Source organism: Cucurbita pepo, chromosome 10 (genome assembly GCF_057944985.1).
Source record: "Cucurbita pepo subsp. pepo isolate OVF chromosome 10, ASM5794498v1, whole genome shotgun sequence".
Taxonomy (NCBI): Eukaryota; Viridiplantae; Streptophyta; class Magnoliopsida; order Cucurbitales; family Cucurbitaceae; genus Cucurbita; species Cucurbita pepo.
Window position 1 is genome coordinate 17697409 of NC_141807.1, and position 16469 is coordinate 17713877.

Consider the following 16469-nt stretch of genomic DNA (forward strand, 5'->3'; position numbering starts at 1 on the left):
AATATTTTTTTTATGTTTTAATCTTGATCGGTTAATAAAATAAATAAGTTATATTAAAAAAATTGAGTTTAAGCTCGGGACCTAGACCACCTACTAATTTTGTATCGTTGAACCTATTGAAACTCTATTTTGTATCGTTGAACCTATTGAAACTCTTTTTTGGTAAACCAATAATGTTAGTAGTTATATTGTTTGAAATATATAGTTATGTACCATTTTTTACCTACATTAATATAAAAAAATTATCATGTATATATGGTTAAAATATCATAACTAGCTCAATAGAGTTAAAGCTCCGTTAAACCCAACCATTGTCTTAGTGACTATATTTATGTTAAGAAAATGATTTAGGATGGTATCAATAAATTTAGAAAAATATTTAGGTATTTTAGAAAAAAAAATTGAGAAATTTTAGGAATAGATGTACTATAAATACCCCTTCATCCCAAGATATCCAAGCAATACAAAGTAGTAGTTATACAAATTGTTTTGTAAATCTCTTCTCTATTGGTCTTAACAAAGTGTGCAAAGTATTTCCCACACAAGGAGTTGTGTTCAACAATCTGGTATCAGAGCGATGTTAGAGTAGGTTATCTGATCTCTTGGAATTCTTAGTATGCTTTGTCGTTGCAGTTCTGTCTGATCTTTCTCATCAGAAACGATTTCTTGAGATTAGTAATGAGTGAGTTTCTTTTGTATCGTGGGTAGTCTATGACTCTGCAAGTCTTGTCTCAAAAGAGTTTATTTGATATTACTGAGGTATAACCAACATGACGGGTGATTTCTAAATCATGGGAAGAATCAAGATACTCAACAACAACAACTACAACACATGGGCAACATGCATAATGTCCTATTTACAAGGACATGATCTTTGGGAGATCGTTTGCAGGTGCGAAACTATGCCGCCAGAGGATGATTCTAACGGCGCCTTGCGCAAATGGAGAATCAAAGCAAGCAAAGCAATGTTTGCCTTAAAGACCACAATCGGAGAAGAGATGTTAGAGCATATTTGGGATGACAAGACACCGAAAGAAGCATGGGACACGTTCGTGATGTTGTTTTCAAAGAACAACGATACAAGGCTACAACTTCTAGAAAATGAGTTGTTGTCAATTTCACAATGTGACATGACGATTGCTCAGTACTTCCATAAGGTCATGTCGATCTATCGGGAGATTACTGAACTAGACCCAAAGTCTGCAATTGGAGAAAATCGAATGAAGAGGATCATAATCCACGAATTGCGACCAAAATATCGAAGCTTCATTATTGCTGTACAAGGATGGCCCACTCAACCATCACTTGTAGAGTTCGAAAATTTGTTAGCCAACTAAGAAGTCATGGCTAAACAAATGGGAGGCATCACACTGAAGGGGGAAGAAGAAGCAATCTACACAAGTGAACGTCGGAGCAATAATAGGCCATCTATCAAATGTGGATACAATGGTGACAAAAGAAGAAGCCACCAAGGAACTGCACAACCTGGGAGAACTCAAAAGAATGAGTTGTCAAGGGAAAAGATTTGAGGGCATTTGCTACAATTGCGGGAAGAAGAGGACCACATGTCTAGAGATTGTTGGTCCAAGAAAAAATCTGACGAAAGCAATGTGGCATCCTCCAACATGGAGATGGAGGAGGAATGTGATGCAAAGGTACTGTATGCCATAGAAGAAGATGAGCTAGCACTCATGGCGATGATGAGAGACCATATCGATTATGAGAATGATTGGATCATTGATTCAGGATACTCAAACCACATGATTGACGATCAAAGTGGAACAATGGAAGAGGGGTGACCCTCAGAGAAGGAAGTATTACCAGGCCATGAGCAAATTGAAGAATTCTTCTGACGGGAGAGCAAACTGAAGAGATTCTTCCATGGAAGACGGGGGAGAAAACTGTACACATTTGTTTAAGTGTTGATGTGCCTGAAGATTCAAGTGACACTAGTGTTGGTGAACAAGAAGTGACTCAACCAAGCGAACCTAGTGCAAATGAAATGACACCTCAACAACTCAAACGGTCAGAAAGAATCCAGAAGCAAAATCTAAAGTATGTCGAAATAGCTATTATAGAGGACGAAATTAAAGAGCCAGAGACGTATGTAGAAGCATCACAAAATACAGCTTGGCAGCAGGAAATGGAGGAAGAAATTATAGCCCTGGAGCAAAATCAAACTTGGGAACTAGTACCAAGACCAGAAGATGTCAAATTCATCTCTTTCAAGTAGGCTTACGAAATAATGTGTCTCTCAGATGGATCAATCGAAAGATACAAGACTCAATATGTAGCTCGAGGGTTCTCTCAAGAATATGGACTAGACTACGATGAAACGTTTAGTCCAGTGGCGAAGATAACTATCATACAAATTCCTCTAATACTTGTGGTAAATAAAAACTGAAAATTATGGCAAATGGATATGAAGAATAATTTCCTGAATAGTGAGTTAAACAGAGAGTTCTACATGGACCATCCAAAGAAATTCGAAATTGAAGTTGGAGTCATTAGTCAATATATGCAAAGTTCGAAGAAGCCTCCTTTGGACGCGGCTCGACGGACCTTGAGATATGTTAAAGGTACAATCAATTACGATCGTTTGTACAAAAGAAGCGAAGATTGCAAGCTAGTTGGATATAGTGATGTGGACTATGCAGGAGACCATGATTCCTGAAGATCAATCACTGGGTATGTGTTTTGAAGGGAATGAACTTTTCATCCACGTAGCGGAAGCATTGGGAACCGTTTTGATTTTTATTATGAATTAAAACAAAAGCAATAAATACAAAAGTAAACAATCTACCTTTGTAGAAACCCTAGCTTGCAAGTCCTTGAAATTTTCCAACCGTGCAAAAGCTCTTCAACATTCCACGAGATCTTCCTTGCTATGACTCGAACACAAGGTCAAGGCTTGTGGGAGCCTCTTAAAAGAAAATCCCTAAAAGATTGGAGAGGAATAGTTTCGAGCATTCGCTGGAGATGTAATTTCATTCTCTAGAGAAAGTGGAAGAAATTGGTGTAATTTGGCTCAATATGAGGGTCCTATTTATACGGGCTTTTGGAGAATATTTGCCAAACAATATATTTGCATATTTGATATATTAGGATGTTATACCTTATACTTATATCAATCATATTTAGATATTATAAGATATCCTAATATATATTTAACCATTTGAATCTCATTTAAATCTCATTTAAATTTTAAATATATTTTTATTTAATCAATACATTAATTGATTTGATACTAATGGAATAAATATATTTTTTTCTTTAATATATCTAACATATTAAATATTAATTTCAAACATTTCAATTAAATATATTTCTTCGGTTTATTTAATATATCTAATATATTAAATATCAATTTGAAACCTTCAAATTTTCTTTCAAATAAATAGAACTTTTTAATGTTACTATGAACTAGCAAGGGGACCTTATGAACCTATAAATTATAAGCTTCAACGACACAAAATTAATTAATTAAACTCTTTGATTAATCAATTTTCATTTATTAACTATAGGTCACTCCACTATAGACTTAGAGTTGCACTCTTATGCAGTGTAGGACAAGTTATGTCCATTGATATAATAATTACAAGCAAGTCGATCCTTCACGAGTTGTTCATAATTACAGCTGGGTCAAAAGTCCGTTTTACCTCTGTAATTATATCTTTCACCTTAAGTACCACTAGTTCTCTAATAAACAATTTGGTTATGATCCAATCATAAACCAAGTCCCTCTCGGGCCAATGAGAGGGTGGGGCCCATTGTGCAAGTCCCGAAATCAATACTTAAGAGAACAACTCATCTATTTTCCTTATATGGAAAGGAGTGAATTCCATCTCATGATATTATGTTCTCAACTCCCTATTTGGTCAAGTCCCAAAATGGTAGGCATATTGAATCGGCTAAGAGAGTCATTCTCACCCAGGTAAATTAAAGGACAAGCCCTCACAGGCCGGAGTTCATAACTCGCTCAAGATTAAGATCGAGTCGCATATGATCAACATGTGAAATATTAATCTTCTCAATTAACGGATTTATAAAGAGAGATTAAATATTTCTTGGTCCAGTCTTATACAAACTCATTGTATAGGATACCCCCACTTACATGTCTCCACATAAACGATTTGGATCAAATCATTTGTAACGATTACAAAGTGGGTCATATCAATAGTGTTACCAAGATAAGACACTCAACCTTATCCATATACTATAGACTCTTTAGGTTATTACTTGAACATGATTTCTTGTATGTTAACCACATACTATTCAAGATCACATTCATAATCTTGGATTTTCATACCATGGATAACAATTAAATTACAAATAAAATAATAAAAATTATTGTTAAAAACTAAATAATTAATTACGAGGCTTTAGGACATAAATCCCAATATGTTCAAGCTCGGTTCGAGAATAATTTCTTGGTGTAACAAAAGACAACCAACTATATCATTGTCAACTAGAGAAGCAGAGTACAGAGTGAGTAACGGCAGGAGCAGCTCAAGAATATACATGTCTGAAAATTATTTAGGATTTTAGGAATAAATTTAGGAAAATGATTTATGTATTTTAGAAAAAGGTTGAAATTTTTTAAGAATAGATTGAATACCGTTTGTATAAATACCCCACCCTACTTACGTCATCATCCCAAGAAATACCAAGCAATACAAAGTAGTAGTTTGTACGTGTTTTGTAAATCTCTTTTCGATTGATTTTAATAAAGTGTGCGAGTATTTCACACAGAGAGTTGTGTTTATATATATAAAAAGCTAAAATTTTACATGAGAGTATTTTATGATATTTTACATTTTTATAATAAAAATTATATTAAAAAATAATATATATATCATAAGATACTGTAGTGGAAAATTTTAGATTTAAGATTTATATATATATATATATACGCGCGTACGTATGTATGTACATAAGTATGTATGTATGTACGTATGTATGTATATAGGAAAAAGATTTCTACGAATTCTCTTTATATAACCTCCGTCTTGGTCCCTTTAAAAATAAATGAAATTTTTTACGTAGACTAAGAATGAAATAGGAGGCACAGACGGAAACAGATAAAACTTTCTCGTCCTTGCCTCGTGGATATTTTTAACCTAACTTTGTTCATCATCATTTTAAAAAGTTTTGATAATTAGTGGCCATTATATTTAAAATCTAATTATTACAAAGTTTTTAATGGTATGATAATTTATTTTGAATATATTTGTTAATGTAGTAACGTGGAAATATATTATTTAACATAATTATTATTAAATAAATCTGACACGTCATCAATAAAATATTATATTGACTTCAGGTACCCATCTAACTTCATCATGATATTTTAAAAATAATTTTGGTGCGTTACATAGTTATTGTATTAAACATTATTGTATAACTTAATACAGCGATTTTGATGTTTAAATAATTCAAAACGTATTTAAACGCAAGTATACAAAGCAACTTCTAACCAGGTAAGACAAAGCGGGCTCTAAGCAGCCTCTTTCAAAAGAGAAATTAAAACCCAAGATGCAAACAAAATCTCTTAACGATATTTTTTTCACACCATTATAAAAAGTGTTTCGTTCTCCTCCCCAACTAATGTGAGACTCTCACATTTCACCCTCCCCTTCGGGGCCCAGCGTTCTCGCTGACACTTCTACTCCTTGGGCTTTCCCTTTCGGGTTTCTCCTCAAGGCTTTAAAACGAGTCTACTAGGGGAAAGTTTCCACACCCTTTATTAAATGGGGTTTCGTTCTCCTCCCCAATCGATGTGGGACATCACAATCCACCCCCCTTTAGGGCCCAGCATCCTTGCTAGCACTCGTTACTTTCTCCGGGGACCCCTACCAAATCCACCCCCTTCGAGGCCTAGTGTCCTTACTAGCACACCGCCTTGTGTCTACCTCTTTCGAGGAACAGTCTTCTCGCTGGCACATTACCCAGTGTCTGACTTTGATACCATTTGTAATTCATTACCGTGATTAAGAAAATATTAAATTTTTTGAAATCTTTCCTCTTCACTTACTCATAACTACAAAAATCATAAATTTCGTAACATTTGTCCCATTAGAAAATATCCCATAGGACATATTTCCCCACAAGCATCATTTTTTTTAAATGCAAATTAAAAAAGAGTACCATAAAGTCCCTTACAAAATAGAGTACCATAATGGATGGGAAGAAAATGACAGCCTACAACAACTTTTTGGATATCATAATAATTCTCCCATCATCAATTTCAACACAGCTCACACGTCTCATGATTTTCCTCCCTATCTCGGTTTGATTCATTTTTTTTAGTGTTAGCCTTTACTTGGAATATAAGAGTAGCACAAGACTTGCATATTTTAAGAGATACTTGGTACGTGACCCCACATGCAACGTGAATGAGATCTATCATTTAAAATCATATTCTCTTAGGTGGTCTCTAGTCCGGATAAATTTGGATGTGTAGTACTTCTCTACACACAACTTACATGTGCGAGTGTGGGCCCACCAGGCGGGCTAGCACACCCCCTAGGCCTGCTCGTCGAGCTAGTTTCTCTGGGCTGTAGTTGGACGTCCGTGCTCGCATACCCCCTAGGCCTGCTCGTCGAGCAAGTTTCTCTGGGTTGTAGTCGAATGCCCAGAAATACAAACACCGTCATGCACCATGTCAAAGAACCTCAGAGTCACTCGTAACTACCACATTGAAGCTTAGAGGAAATCTTTGAAACATTGTCTTCCTTGGCTCCTATACTTGAGAGAACCTTTGTTTCCTCAAGTGTAACCCTTGTCATTGTTACCTTCGTCAGTTCCTTATATTCAACAAATAGCTGCATGGTCGGATCATATCCTCTTATGAAAACTAATGCGTTTAATAAAAAACGCTAAGGTGTCAATACTAATGCTAGAAAACCTTAAATACTTCATTCAACCGTAATTCCCAACTTTCCCACTTCCCTCAATGTGACTTACCGTTTAGGTACCTAATTGTGTAGTGAAGACTTTGGTCTGGAGTTTTGAGCTATTATCCCTTAGACCCTCCCCGGAGAGACATGTGGGGTACTATGCTAACTGAACAACTCAATTCTAACCTGTGCCTAGGGCTTCATGCATTCTCTGGACATAGTCTAATACTTGCATCCAAGGCTTCATGCATTCCCTATGATACAATATGTGTACCTATATCCAAGACTTCATGCGTTCCTTGTGACATAGTCGGGGTACCATCATACATCATACAATTCTTCAAACTCCAACTATAAGGTCACTTGGTTGGCCTAGGCCGAAACTACTACGACTCCTTAATACTAGTTTAACGTTGTTCTCTAAAATTTAATTCTACCTAAGTAATCCCACAATTATAAATTAGAATTCTTCTATGGGAATTAGCTCACCTCGTTTTGCATCAGATAATTTAAACTTGACTCCAAATAATTTAAACCAGCTAAAACTAACCTACCCAAAAGATAATCAGACTAACGTTAAGCGTTTCCAAAGAGTTAAAACTAGTAAGAAAGGGTTCAACCGTATCAGACCTAAGCCAGACCACCTGAAATGTTGACCTAGAGGCGTCAAAAAGTGTATTCTCCAACTCGGTTCGAACCATTCAAATGGGATGAAAAGAGCAATATATCCGATGTGGGACAACTTTTATTTTGTTTTCCTTTTGTCTTTTTTCTTATCTTTCCAATTTTAGGTTATTACATCATACACATAACTTTATGTCATCAAAAGTGTCTTAATCTTGGAATTACTTGGGTACTTCTCCATCATCCCTTTCTTTTATTCTCACATAGGGGATGGTTTTGTAAAGACCATTTTCCTAGTATAGAAGACCTTCACTTCCCAGGCTAAATTTCTTATTGATCTTCTCTCTTAACTTATGTCATAGTCTATCTGTAAGGACTCGTAATCTACCACGTGAGTCAGGTTATCCAAGTATTTGCAAAGCATAGATACATGAAATACGGTATGAACCACGAAGAGAGATGGTGGTAGGACTAAATTGTATGTCACCGATTCGATATGATCTATAATATAGAAGGGTCTGATAAAGCATGAGCTCAGCTTCCCCTTTCATCCGATCATTAAGACGCTCTCATTAGAACACCTTTAAGAATATCTTGTTGGCTACCTCAAATTCTAAGTTGCTGCGCCTCATGTCGGCGTAATTATTCTATCTATTCTAAGTCGTCCACATTCTATCCTTGATCTCTTGGGCCTCACTGGTGACTTGGACTAACTCTGGGACCAATAGTTCACATTTGCCTACCCTGTCCAAGCACACCAGGGCCTTCATTGTTTCAATATCAAGTTTCGAAAAGTATCACACCAATGATTGTCTAATTTGTGGCTGTAAATGATTTTCGTAAGATCTAACTTGAAATCCCAACTGCTTACGAAATTGAGGCATTGCTGCTACTATTAACACTAACATCACACAGTCACGTCTATTCTCCAAGACTGAGATTTTAGCCGAAGTAACCTATGTAAACATATGGGTGCAACTATCCACCCCTACTTGAATGCCAGTGTGACCTTTCACTATCTTAGGTAAACCTAGAAGGAGTTCCATGACATAACCTCTCAAGCTGCTGAACCTTTTAGTACCCCTCAAATTCACTTACGAGTGGTTTGGACATATCCTTTAACAACTTTTCACCTGATCTACCACCGTGAAGAACTTAACCAACCTGGGATTCACTCATTGTGCATCAATAATTTAGTGTAAAATCAAAATTAAGGATGAGTAAAAAAATCTCATGTTCCTTTGGTAAATATGATGTAGGATGCTTACTTTTTAAGTTGTGTTAGTACTCTAACTAGTTATTTCTTCGTAACATCATTAAATTATACTAACTTTTATAGATCCTCCGACACATCTTTATGCCATGGTTGAGGCCAATAAATTCCTAAACTTCCAAGAGCTCTTCTCACGTGCGAGTTGTGCTCGCATGAATTGATTAGTTAAACTCGAAACATTTGAACAAACCTTCTACATTGTCAAAGCGAGGGAACTTACAACTTAATATCTCCAAACAAGTCTAGATCAACTACAAACCGTCCCTCGTTTAAAATGGTTCACTAGGCTACATTCTATAACATTCAATGTCTAAAGGAAATGTTTTTGTTCAACGAAGACTCATAATCGGAGAGCTTGACATAACGCTCACTCCATAGAGATATCAAGTTGGCTTAAGAGCTCATCTTGTTATCCTAGAAACCTCCATGAATATCTGATTCATGGGTATTACTTAAGCTAGGGGAAATTAGTGAGTCCAACGACAACACTCTAATTCACACAACTATGTCGAACTCGCCCTTCTTGGTTCATATACTTCACGGAACCCTTGTTTGTGCATGTTTTTTTTAGATAAGCTTTTAATGTTCAATATATCGCCGCGTGACCCAATTCTTTCCTCTTAATGACCAGAGCTACTGTGCTCTCTGAAAAAATGCTAAGGAGTGTGAAGTATTAACTTAGTAGCTCATATCTCTATGGCTCGGTCTACCTCAACTCTGCCAAATTGTCATGTACATAATCTTAAGAATTGCAACTAGATCACGACTTGATTAGTCTTTATGTATTACTTTATCTTTCAAGTCACACACTCCAAACCTTGCTAAAGTGTCCGATCATTAACCAGTTTGCCTATACATAATCAATTTATACATACATTTTTAAAATTTTTATTATTATTTTATTAATAAATTATTATAAATATATAAGATTTATAAGTATATCTCATCTAATATAATTTACTTCGTCATATAAAATATTTAATTTTTAAAATATAAATTTGCCCTAAATATTTAAATTAAAAATTTAAATAATTTTATTAAAAATATTTATTTGTTGATAATTATCCAGATTTATTATAAAATAAATTTAAAACCTAACATTTTAAGGTATATGAATCAAAATTAAATTAAAAATTCAATTAGATAAAATTATTTTAAATAATTTAATTTAATAAAAATAAAATAATTAATCACAATTAATTATCTAAAATTTTGATAGTTTCTTGAATGGAGAGGTGAGAGATCATCAGACCAAACAAACTAATTTCTAAATTTAGGCGGCACTCTCCGCTGCCGCAGTCTCCGGCTTCCGACGAAATCGCCGCCCCCCTCTCCCCTCTCCGAGCAATCACAGTGGATCCAGCCCATAATCCGCGTCGTTGATGAGATTGCGCCGCCGCCGCCGCTCATTTTTCAGATTCTCGAGGTTTTATTTTTTGTTTTGTTGGGTTATGTTGGTTTAATTTCTTCCATGGAGAAAATTGTGAACAATTTTTTTCTTGTTTTTTGTTGATTTCTTCTTCATTCAATGTTCAACTAGTCTAAATGAAAACATAAAACTAAGAATGTATATACATCACAAGTTAGTACAAAAAACAGATTGAATCAATAAATAAAAAGGAACAGTAAAACATTGAATCAATAATAAGGAGGAAATTTTGTTTAAGAAAATTTGTTAGGAACCGCTACACTCCACCATAGCATGATATTGTCCACTTTGTATAAGCTCTCACGATTTTGTTTTTGGTTTTTCCAAAAGGCCTCGTACCAATGGAGATGTATTCTATACTTATAAACCCATGATGATCCCCTTAATTAGCCAGTGTCAGACTTCTTCACGATAATCCTCAACATGCTACCCTTTCGACTATATATGTAGATGAATAGCTGCAGGGAGTCATTTAATTTTCATATGAACTGCTGTAGAATTGTTAAATGTTCGATTAAATTCCTCTTGGAATGTTGCATTGTGTCATTATTTTGTGAAATGGTGTTGGCATTAACAAGTGTGATGAAATGCACTTTAGAATGTCAATTTGCATTGCATCATTATTTTACTGTTTATTGTTTGAAATTATTCATGGCCTGTTCTTTGTCTTCTCTTCTCAGAATTCCTGGATTCATGTCTAAGAATCAGATTGAGCACTTGTTAGAGTTTTGATTGAAAGCTATGCCGAACCGAACACGACCTATGACTGCGCTTCTTGTATTTACTGGGCTCAATGTTTTGCTAGTATCAACCATCACTCCAGTCTATGATTTCATATGCTTTCATCCATATTGGGAAAGAAGGGTATTTTCCAAAATCACTTGCAAGTTATTTGCATTGTTTTTTTCCTCGTGTATACAAGCTTGTTATACTTATGATAAATATGCATTGTTCTGTGTTGGTGTCTATTCTCATTGGCATAGTTACATAGTTTAGTTATGCCCCCACAATCCCACCATCCCACATTGGTTGGGGGAGGAGGACGAAACACCTTTGTAAAGGTGTGGAAACCTTCCCCTAGCAGACACATTTTAAAAACCTTGAGGGGAAGCCCGACATCGGGCCATGTGCTAGTGAGGAGGTTGTTCCCCGAAATGGGGTAGACACAAGGCGGTGCGCCAATAAGGACGCTGGGCCCTGAAGGGGGGTGGATTTGGTGAGGGTCCCACATCGATTGGAGAAGGGAACGAGTGCCAGCGAGGATGCTGGGCCCTGAAGGGGGGTGGACTGTGAGATCCCACAATCCCACATTAGTTGGAAGGAGAACAGAACACCCTTTATAATGGTGTGGAAACCTTCCCCTAGGTTACGCATTTTAAAAACCTTGGGGGGACTCCCGAAAGGGAAAGCTCAAAGAGGACAATATGTACTAGCGGTGGCCTGGACCGTTACACATATTGTGAGATCCCACATCAGTTGGGGAGAAGAACGATTGTGAGATCCCATATCGGTTGCGTGAGAAAACGAAACATTCTTTGTAAGGGTGTGGAAACCTCTCCCTAGCAAACGCGTTTTAAAAACCTTGAGGGGAAGCTCGAAAGGAAAAGCCCAAAGAGGACAACATCTACTAGCGGTGAGCTTGGACCGTTACACATATGAAGGGCTGATGTTCTTTAAAGCTTTGACTATGTATTCTATTTTTTGCTCTATCCACTTCGATAATCAATTACTATCAGGCAACAATTACTTGATGGGGCCATTGTGTTGCATTTTTTGTAAAAGAACAACGAAGGATCTTGATCATACTCTTTTAGTTTAGTGGGTAGGTCATGTATTACCTTTCCTGAGGTTGAAGATTTGGTCTCCTACTTCATTTGTTGAACTCAAAAAAAAAAAAAAAAAAAAAAAAAATCATCAAGAAACATTAAAGGCATTAAATTAAAGATGTAGGCTGCTTGAATTAAAGAGAGAGATTAAGATTATAGGCTTTAATGGACAGACTACTGTTAATACCCAATAGTAGGAGTTGGACCAACAAAATCTTTTTAAGAGGAATAAGAGGAAGATGGAGGACGAACGTGAATCAGTATTGAAGAAGGGAACATTTTCCTTTATGGTTAATATCGAACCATAGTAAGGAGGGATAACATTGAAGTTATTAATTGTAACAGCCCAAATCCACCGCTAGCAGATGTTGTTCTTTTTGGAATTTCCCTTATGGGCTTCCCCTCAAGGTTTTAAAATGCATCTACTAAGGATAGGGATAGGGAAAGGTTTTCACACCCTTATAAGGAAGGTTTCGTTTCCCTCTCCAACCATTGTGGGATTTCACAGTCCACCCCTTTTGGGGCCCAACATCCTTGCTGGCACACTGCCCGGTGTCTGGCTCTATCCTCTTTGGACTTTTCCTTCTGGGCTCCCCTCAAGATTTTAAAATACGTCTACTAGGGGGAGGTTTCCACACTCTTATAAGGAATGTTTCGTTCCCATCTCCAACCAATTCGGGATCTCACATTAATTTACAAATTTTTTATTTGAAAACAAATTTTGTTTAGAAAACATTGTCATTTGTGAGAATGATAGACCCCTGGTCCTTAAGATGCATGTGTGTGCAAGAAGTGGTTAAGGGGCCTACTGCAGAGTAGTGAATGTTGTGTTATTGTGTGTCTTGGAATTCCATAGTTAGTTGTTTGGCATCGTTATGGTTAAGGGAGGGAGTATATGAGTTGGGCTGCTGACCGCATTAGGTATATTTTGACACTTTTGGCTGAGTGAGTATTGAGAGTGATAGGGAGCTCTCGGATTTTGTAACAGCTCAAACTCATCGCTAGCAGATATTGTCCTCTTTGGGCTTTCACTTCTGGGCTTCCCCTCAAGATTTTAAAATGTGTCTACTACGGAGAGGTCTTCACACCCTTAAAAGGAATGTTTCGTTCCCCTCTCCAATCGATGTGGGATCTCACAATCCACCCCCCTTGAGTCTCCAGCGTTCTTGCTGGCGTGCCGCCCGGTGCTTGGCTTTGATACCATTTGTAACAGCTCAAACCCACCGCTAGCAGATATTGTCCTCTTTGGGCTTTCCCTTCTGGGCTTTCTCTCAAGGTTTTAAAACACGTCCACTAGGGAGAGATTTTCACACCCTTATGAGGAATGTTCCGTTCCCCTCTCCAACCGATGTGGGATCTCACAATCCACCTCCTTGGGGGTCCAGTGTCCTCGCTAGCACACCGCTCGGTGTCTGGCTCAGATACCATTTGTAGCAACCCAAGCCCACCGCTAAAAGATATTTCCTCTTTGGACTTTCCCTTCCGGGCTTCCCCTCAAGGTTTTAAAACGCGTCAACTAAAAAGAGATTTCCACACTCTTATAAGGAATACTTCATTCCCCTCTCCAACCGATGGGAGATCTCACAGATCTCCTTCCGCTTGTTCTTATTTTTCGTGAAAATGAATTAGTACTCATCAAGAACATACTAAAAGGAAAACAAGAAAGAGTGGCAATGCAATCATGCTTTTATATAACTTATTGCTATAAAACAACGTAAAACTGTCCTGAAAACAGTTTTCTTCCTGGATTTCTTTGTGTTCTAACCATCCTGTTTCTTCTAACATTCCTGAGTATGTAAGTAAGCTGGCTTTGCTGCTGTTTTGTATTACACTTACCTAGCCATCTGCTTAGACAGCAAGTTCATGAGTTTTTTGCTTGACATCCACAAACATGTTTATAACAAGAACATTTATTATTATCAGATCAAAACTTCAAAAAAAGACATCTCTGTTATTTTGTGATAGATGTTCTTATATTCTAGCTGCAGAGAGAACAGTGTCGACAGCAACTCGAAGCTGCGATCGGGAAGAGCGTTTAGCATACAGACGAGCATCTGCATTGCATCTAAGTTCCCCATACTGTGATCTTTGTAGGTGAGATTTTCTCTTATCCTTTCAATCATTCAAGAAATGAAGATAAGAATGGGATAAGAAAGCCCTTTGGTTGCCAACTGCAGGATTTATTGTCCACTGATTGCAGAATTGGACCATTAGATTCACAAGCTGTCATGATTGATATGTCATAATCAAACTACCTTCTCTTCTACACCATTTTGATTTTGTTAATATCTGCTTTGCTTGAGAAGTTTGCTCATCCAATGATATTGATAGTCTACTCTAAGTTCATATGTTCTTCCACATGTTTTGAAAAAGTGGGTCTGAGAGTGATGTTTTTACTAGTTGAGGTGTGTCTGCAATTATGTTGAAATGTAAGGTTATATTTGCAAATAAGGTTGCTATGTGGTTTTACGTCGTATGTCACCGCGTGATCAAAACACGAGTATTGGTTTCTTAGGTTTGAGATTGATATTTATTTGGTCCTTGAAGTTTCAAAATGAACGATTTTAGTCCTTAGATTTTGTAACGATGCAATCCGTCTTGGGCGAAAGAGAGGATACCTCGATCGAGGAAGATCCTAGATTTCGTTCGATTTTCTAACTCTCTGACTCAGATCCGTTTGCTACTTTGTAACGCCCAAGCCCACCACTAATAGATATTGTACTCTTTGGGTTTTTTCTTTTTAGGGTTCCTCTCAAGGTTTTTAAACCGCGTCTACTAGGGAGAGGTTTCCACACCCTTGTAAAGAATGTTTCGTTCTCCTCCCCAATTGATGTGGGATCTCACAATTCACCCTCTTTCGGGGCCCAGCATCATCGCTAGCGCTCGTTCCTTTCTCTAATCGATGTGGGGCCCTCCAATCCACCCTCGTTTGGGGCCCAGCGTCCTTGCTGGCACACCGCCTCGTGTACACCCCCCTTCGGGGCTCAACCTCCTCGCTGGCACACCACCCAGTGTTTGGCTCTGATACCATTTATAACACCTCAAACCCACCGGTAGTAGATATTATCTTCTTTGGGTTTTTCCTTTCAAGCTTCTCCCAAAGCTTTTAAAACGTGTCTGGTAGGGAGAGGTTTCCACACCTTTATAAAAAATATTTCGTTCTCCCCAACCGATGTGAGATCTCGCATACTTCCTCTTACTTTCTTCTTTTTGTTTAACGTCGCCGACGGGGTACTAATGCTCGAGTTTCTCTTCTTCCTCCCTTTTTGGTTTCCCTTTTTTTTTCTATTTCGTTTCTCTATGTTTTTTTTTTTCTTTTCTTTTTGCAGGTTTACCATGGTGGGACTTGCAGAAGGGCGTTATGTAGGCGTGGGTGAAGCGGGTTTGAGATTGATACTTATTTGGTCCTTGAAGTTTCAAAATGATCGGTTTTTTAGTCTCTAAGTTAGAAAATTTTGTTTTAAATGGTCTCACTTCATTTCATCGTTAGTATAGCGATGATATAGCGATGAAAATGACATGGCATTGACATCATTTTTTTTTTTTCCAATTATAGACTATTTTAATATCATGTGGCATTTTTTTTATTAAAGTCAAAGATTCATTTTGGACCCTCACTTATCCTTTGCTCCCCATTGTTGGCCATGGCAGCCTTTCAACACTAGCTTCTATGCTACATGAGAATTTCAATGGCTATAACGAAGAACTCACAACTAACCATCACTGGTCTTCGAAAAGGAAAGGATTAGGAAGAAATTTGACCATAGTTGTTTAATGAATTGTATTCATAATAACCGATTCGTACGTAAATTTCCCGACGTGGCTCTTAAGCTTTGGATGCTCGAGTTCTTCGATCTTTGGTTTAACGAATTTGAAAGTCGTATATCTAGAGAGTGTTATATTTTGACCATAGTACTAACCGCCGGAGCGAATTTGTAATTGCTCTATAACTATTGTATATTGTTTTCTTGACGTGAATTATCTTTTTCATTTCAAACTTATCATTTTATTGCCAATTTGAGCATAATTCAGTGAATAAGACACACGTTCCTCGCAATTATGAACCATGGTGAAAGGACATTTCAAACGATCTCTCTAAAATCATACCAAAAAAAAGAGTAGGGTCTCGTTGGTGCTATTTGGAGTCATGCTTCTCTCCTTTTGGTGTCTTTATAAGGGATGGAGACATTTGAATTGTATTTTGTACATAAAAAAAATTAATGTTGACTTGATACACAAATTTTAATTTTAATGTAACAAAACAACATCGCAAACGCTCTACCTTTGATCGTAATTGAATTTAGGAGCGTTCGTGGGTTGAGTTAAGTCGAGTCGAGATATTTTTAGATCTAATCTAATTGTTCGGATCGTAAATTTTAAAGAATGAATTCAACCCTACTTAACTCAACCATTCATCT

At 37.0% G+C, this 16469-nt stretch overlaps 1 protein-coding gene across 4 annotated transcripts; it reads left to right on the forward strand.

The window, feature by feature from the left end:
* The first annotated feature begins 10027 nt into the window (after positions 1 to 10027).
* On the forward strand, positions 10028 to 15672 carry LOC111804205 (uncharacterized). 4 transcript variants are annotated; one of them, XM_087127435.1, is made up of 4 exons: positions 10028 to 10222; positions 10906 to 11089; positions 14034 to 14145; positions 15381 to 15672. In XM_087127435.1, exons 2-3 carry the CDS (start codon positions 10967 to 10969, stop codon positions 14088 to 14090), a joined length of 180 nt encoding a protein of 59 aa, XP_086983561.1. In that variant the 5' UTR covers positions 10028 to 10222; positions 10906 to 10966; the 3' UTR covers positions 14091 to 14145; positions 15381 to 15672. The 4 variants fall into 4 exon arrangements, with proteins under 4 accessions (XP_086983561.1, XP_086983563.1, XP_086983562.1 ...); XM_087127437.1 differs by having other exon boundaries at positions 14040 to 14145; XM_087127436.1 differs by lacking the exon at positions 15381 to 15672 and adding an exon at positions 14229 to 14622.
* Positions 15673 to 16469: the final 797 nt, after the last annotated feature.

Bases quoted from the DNA above. Each gene is read 5' to 3' on its own strand.
- LOC111804205 (XM_087127435.1), top strand. From the start codon at position 10,967: ATGCCGAACCGAACACGACCTATGACTGCGCTTCTTGTATTTACTGGG. The intron at 11,090-14,033 runs GTATTTTCCAAA...CTTATATTCTAG, and splicing joins ATCCATATTGGGAAAGAAGG to CTGCAGAGAGAACAGTGTCG.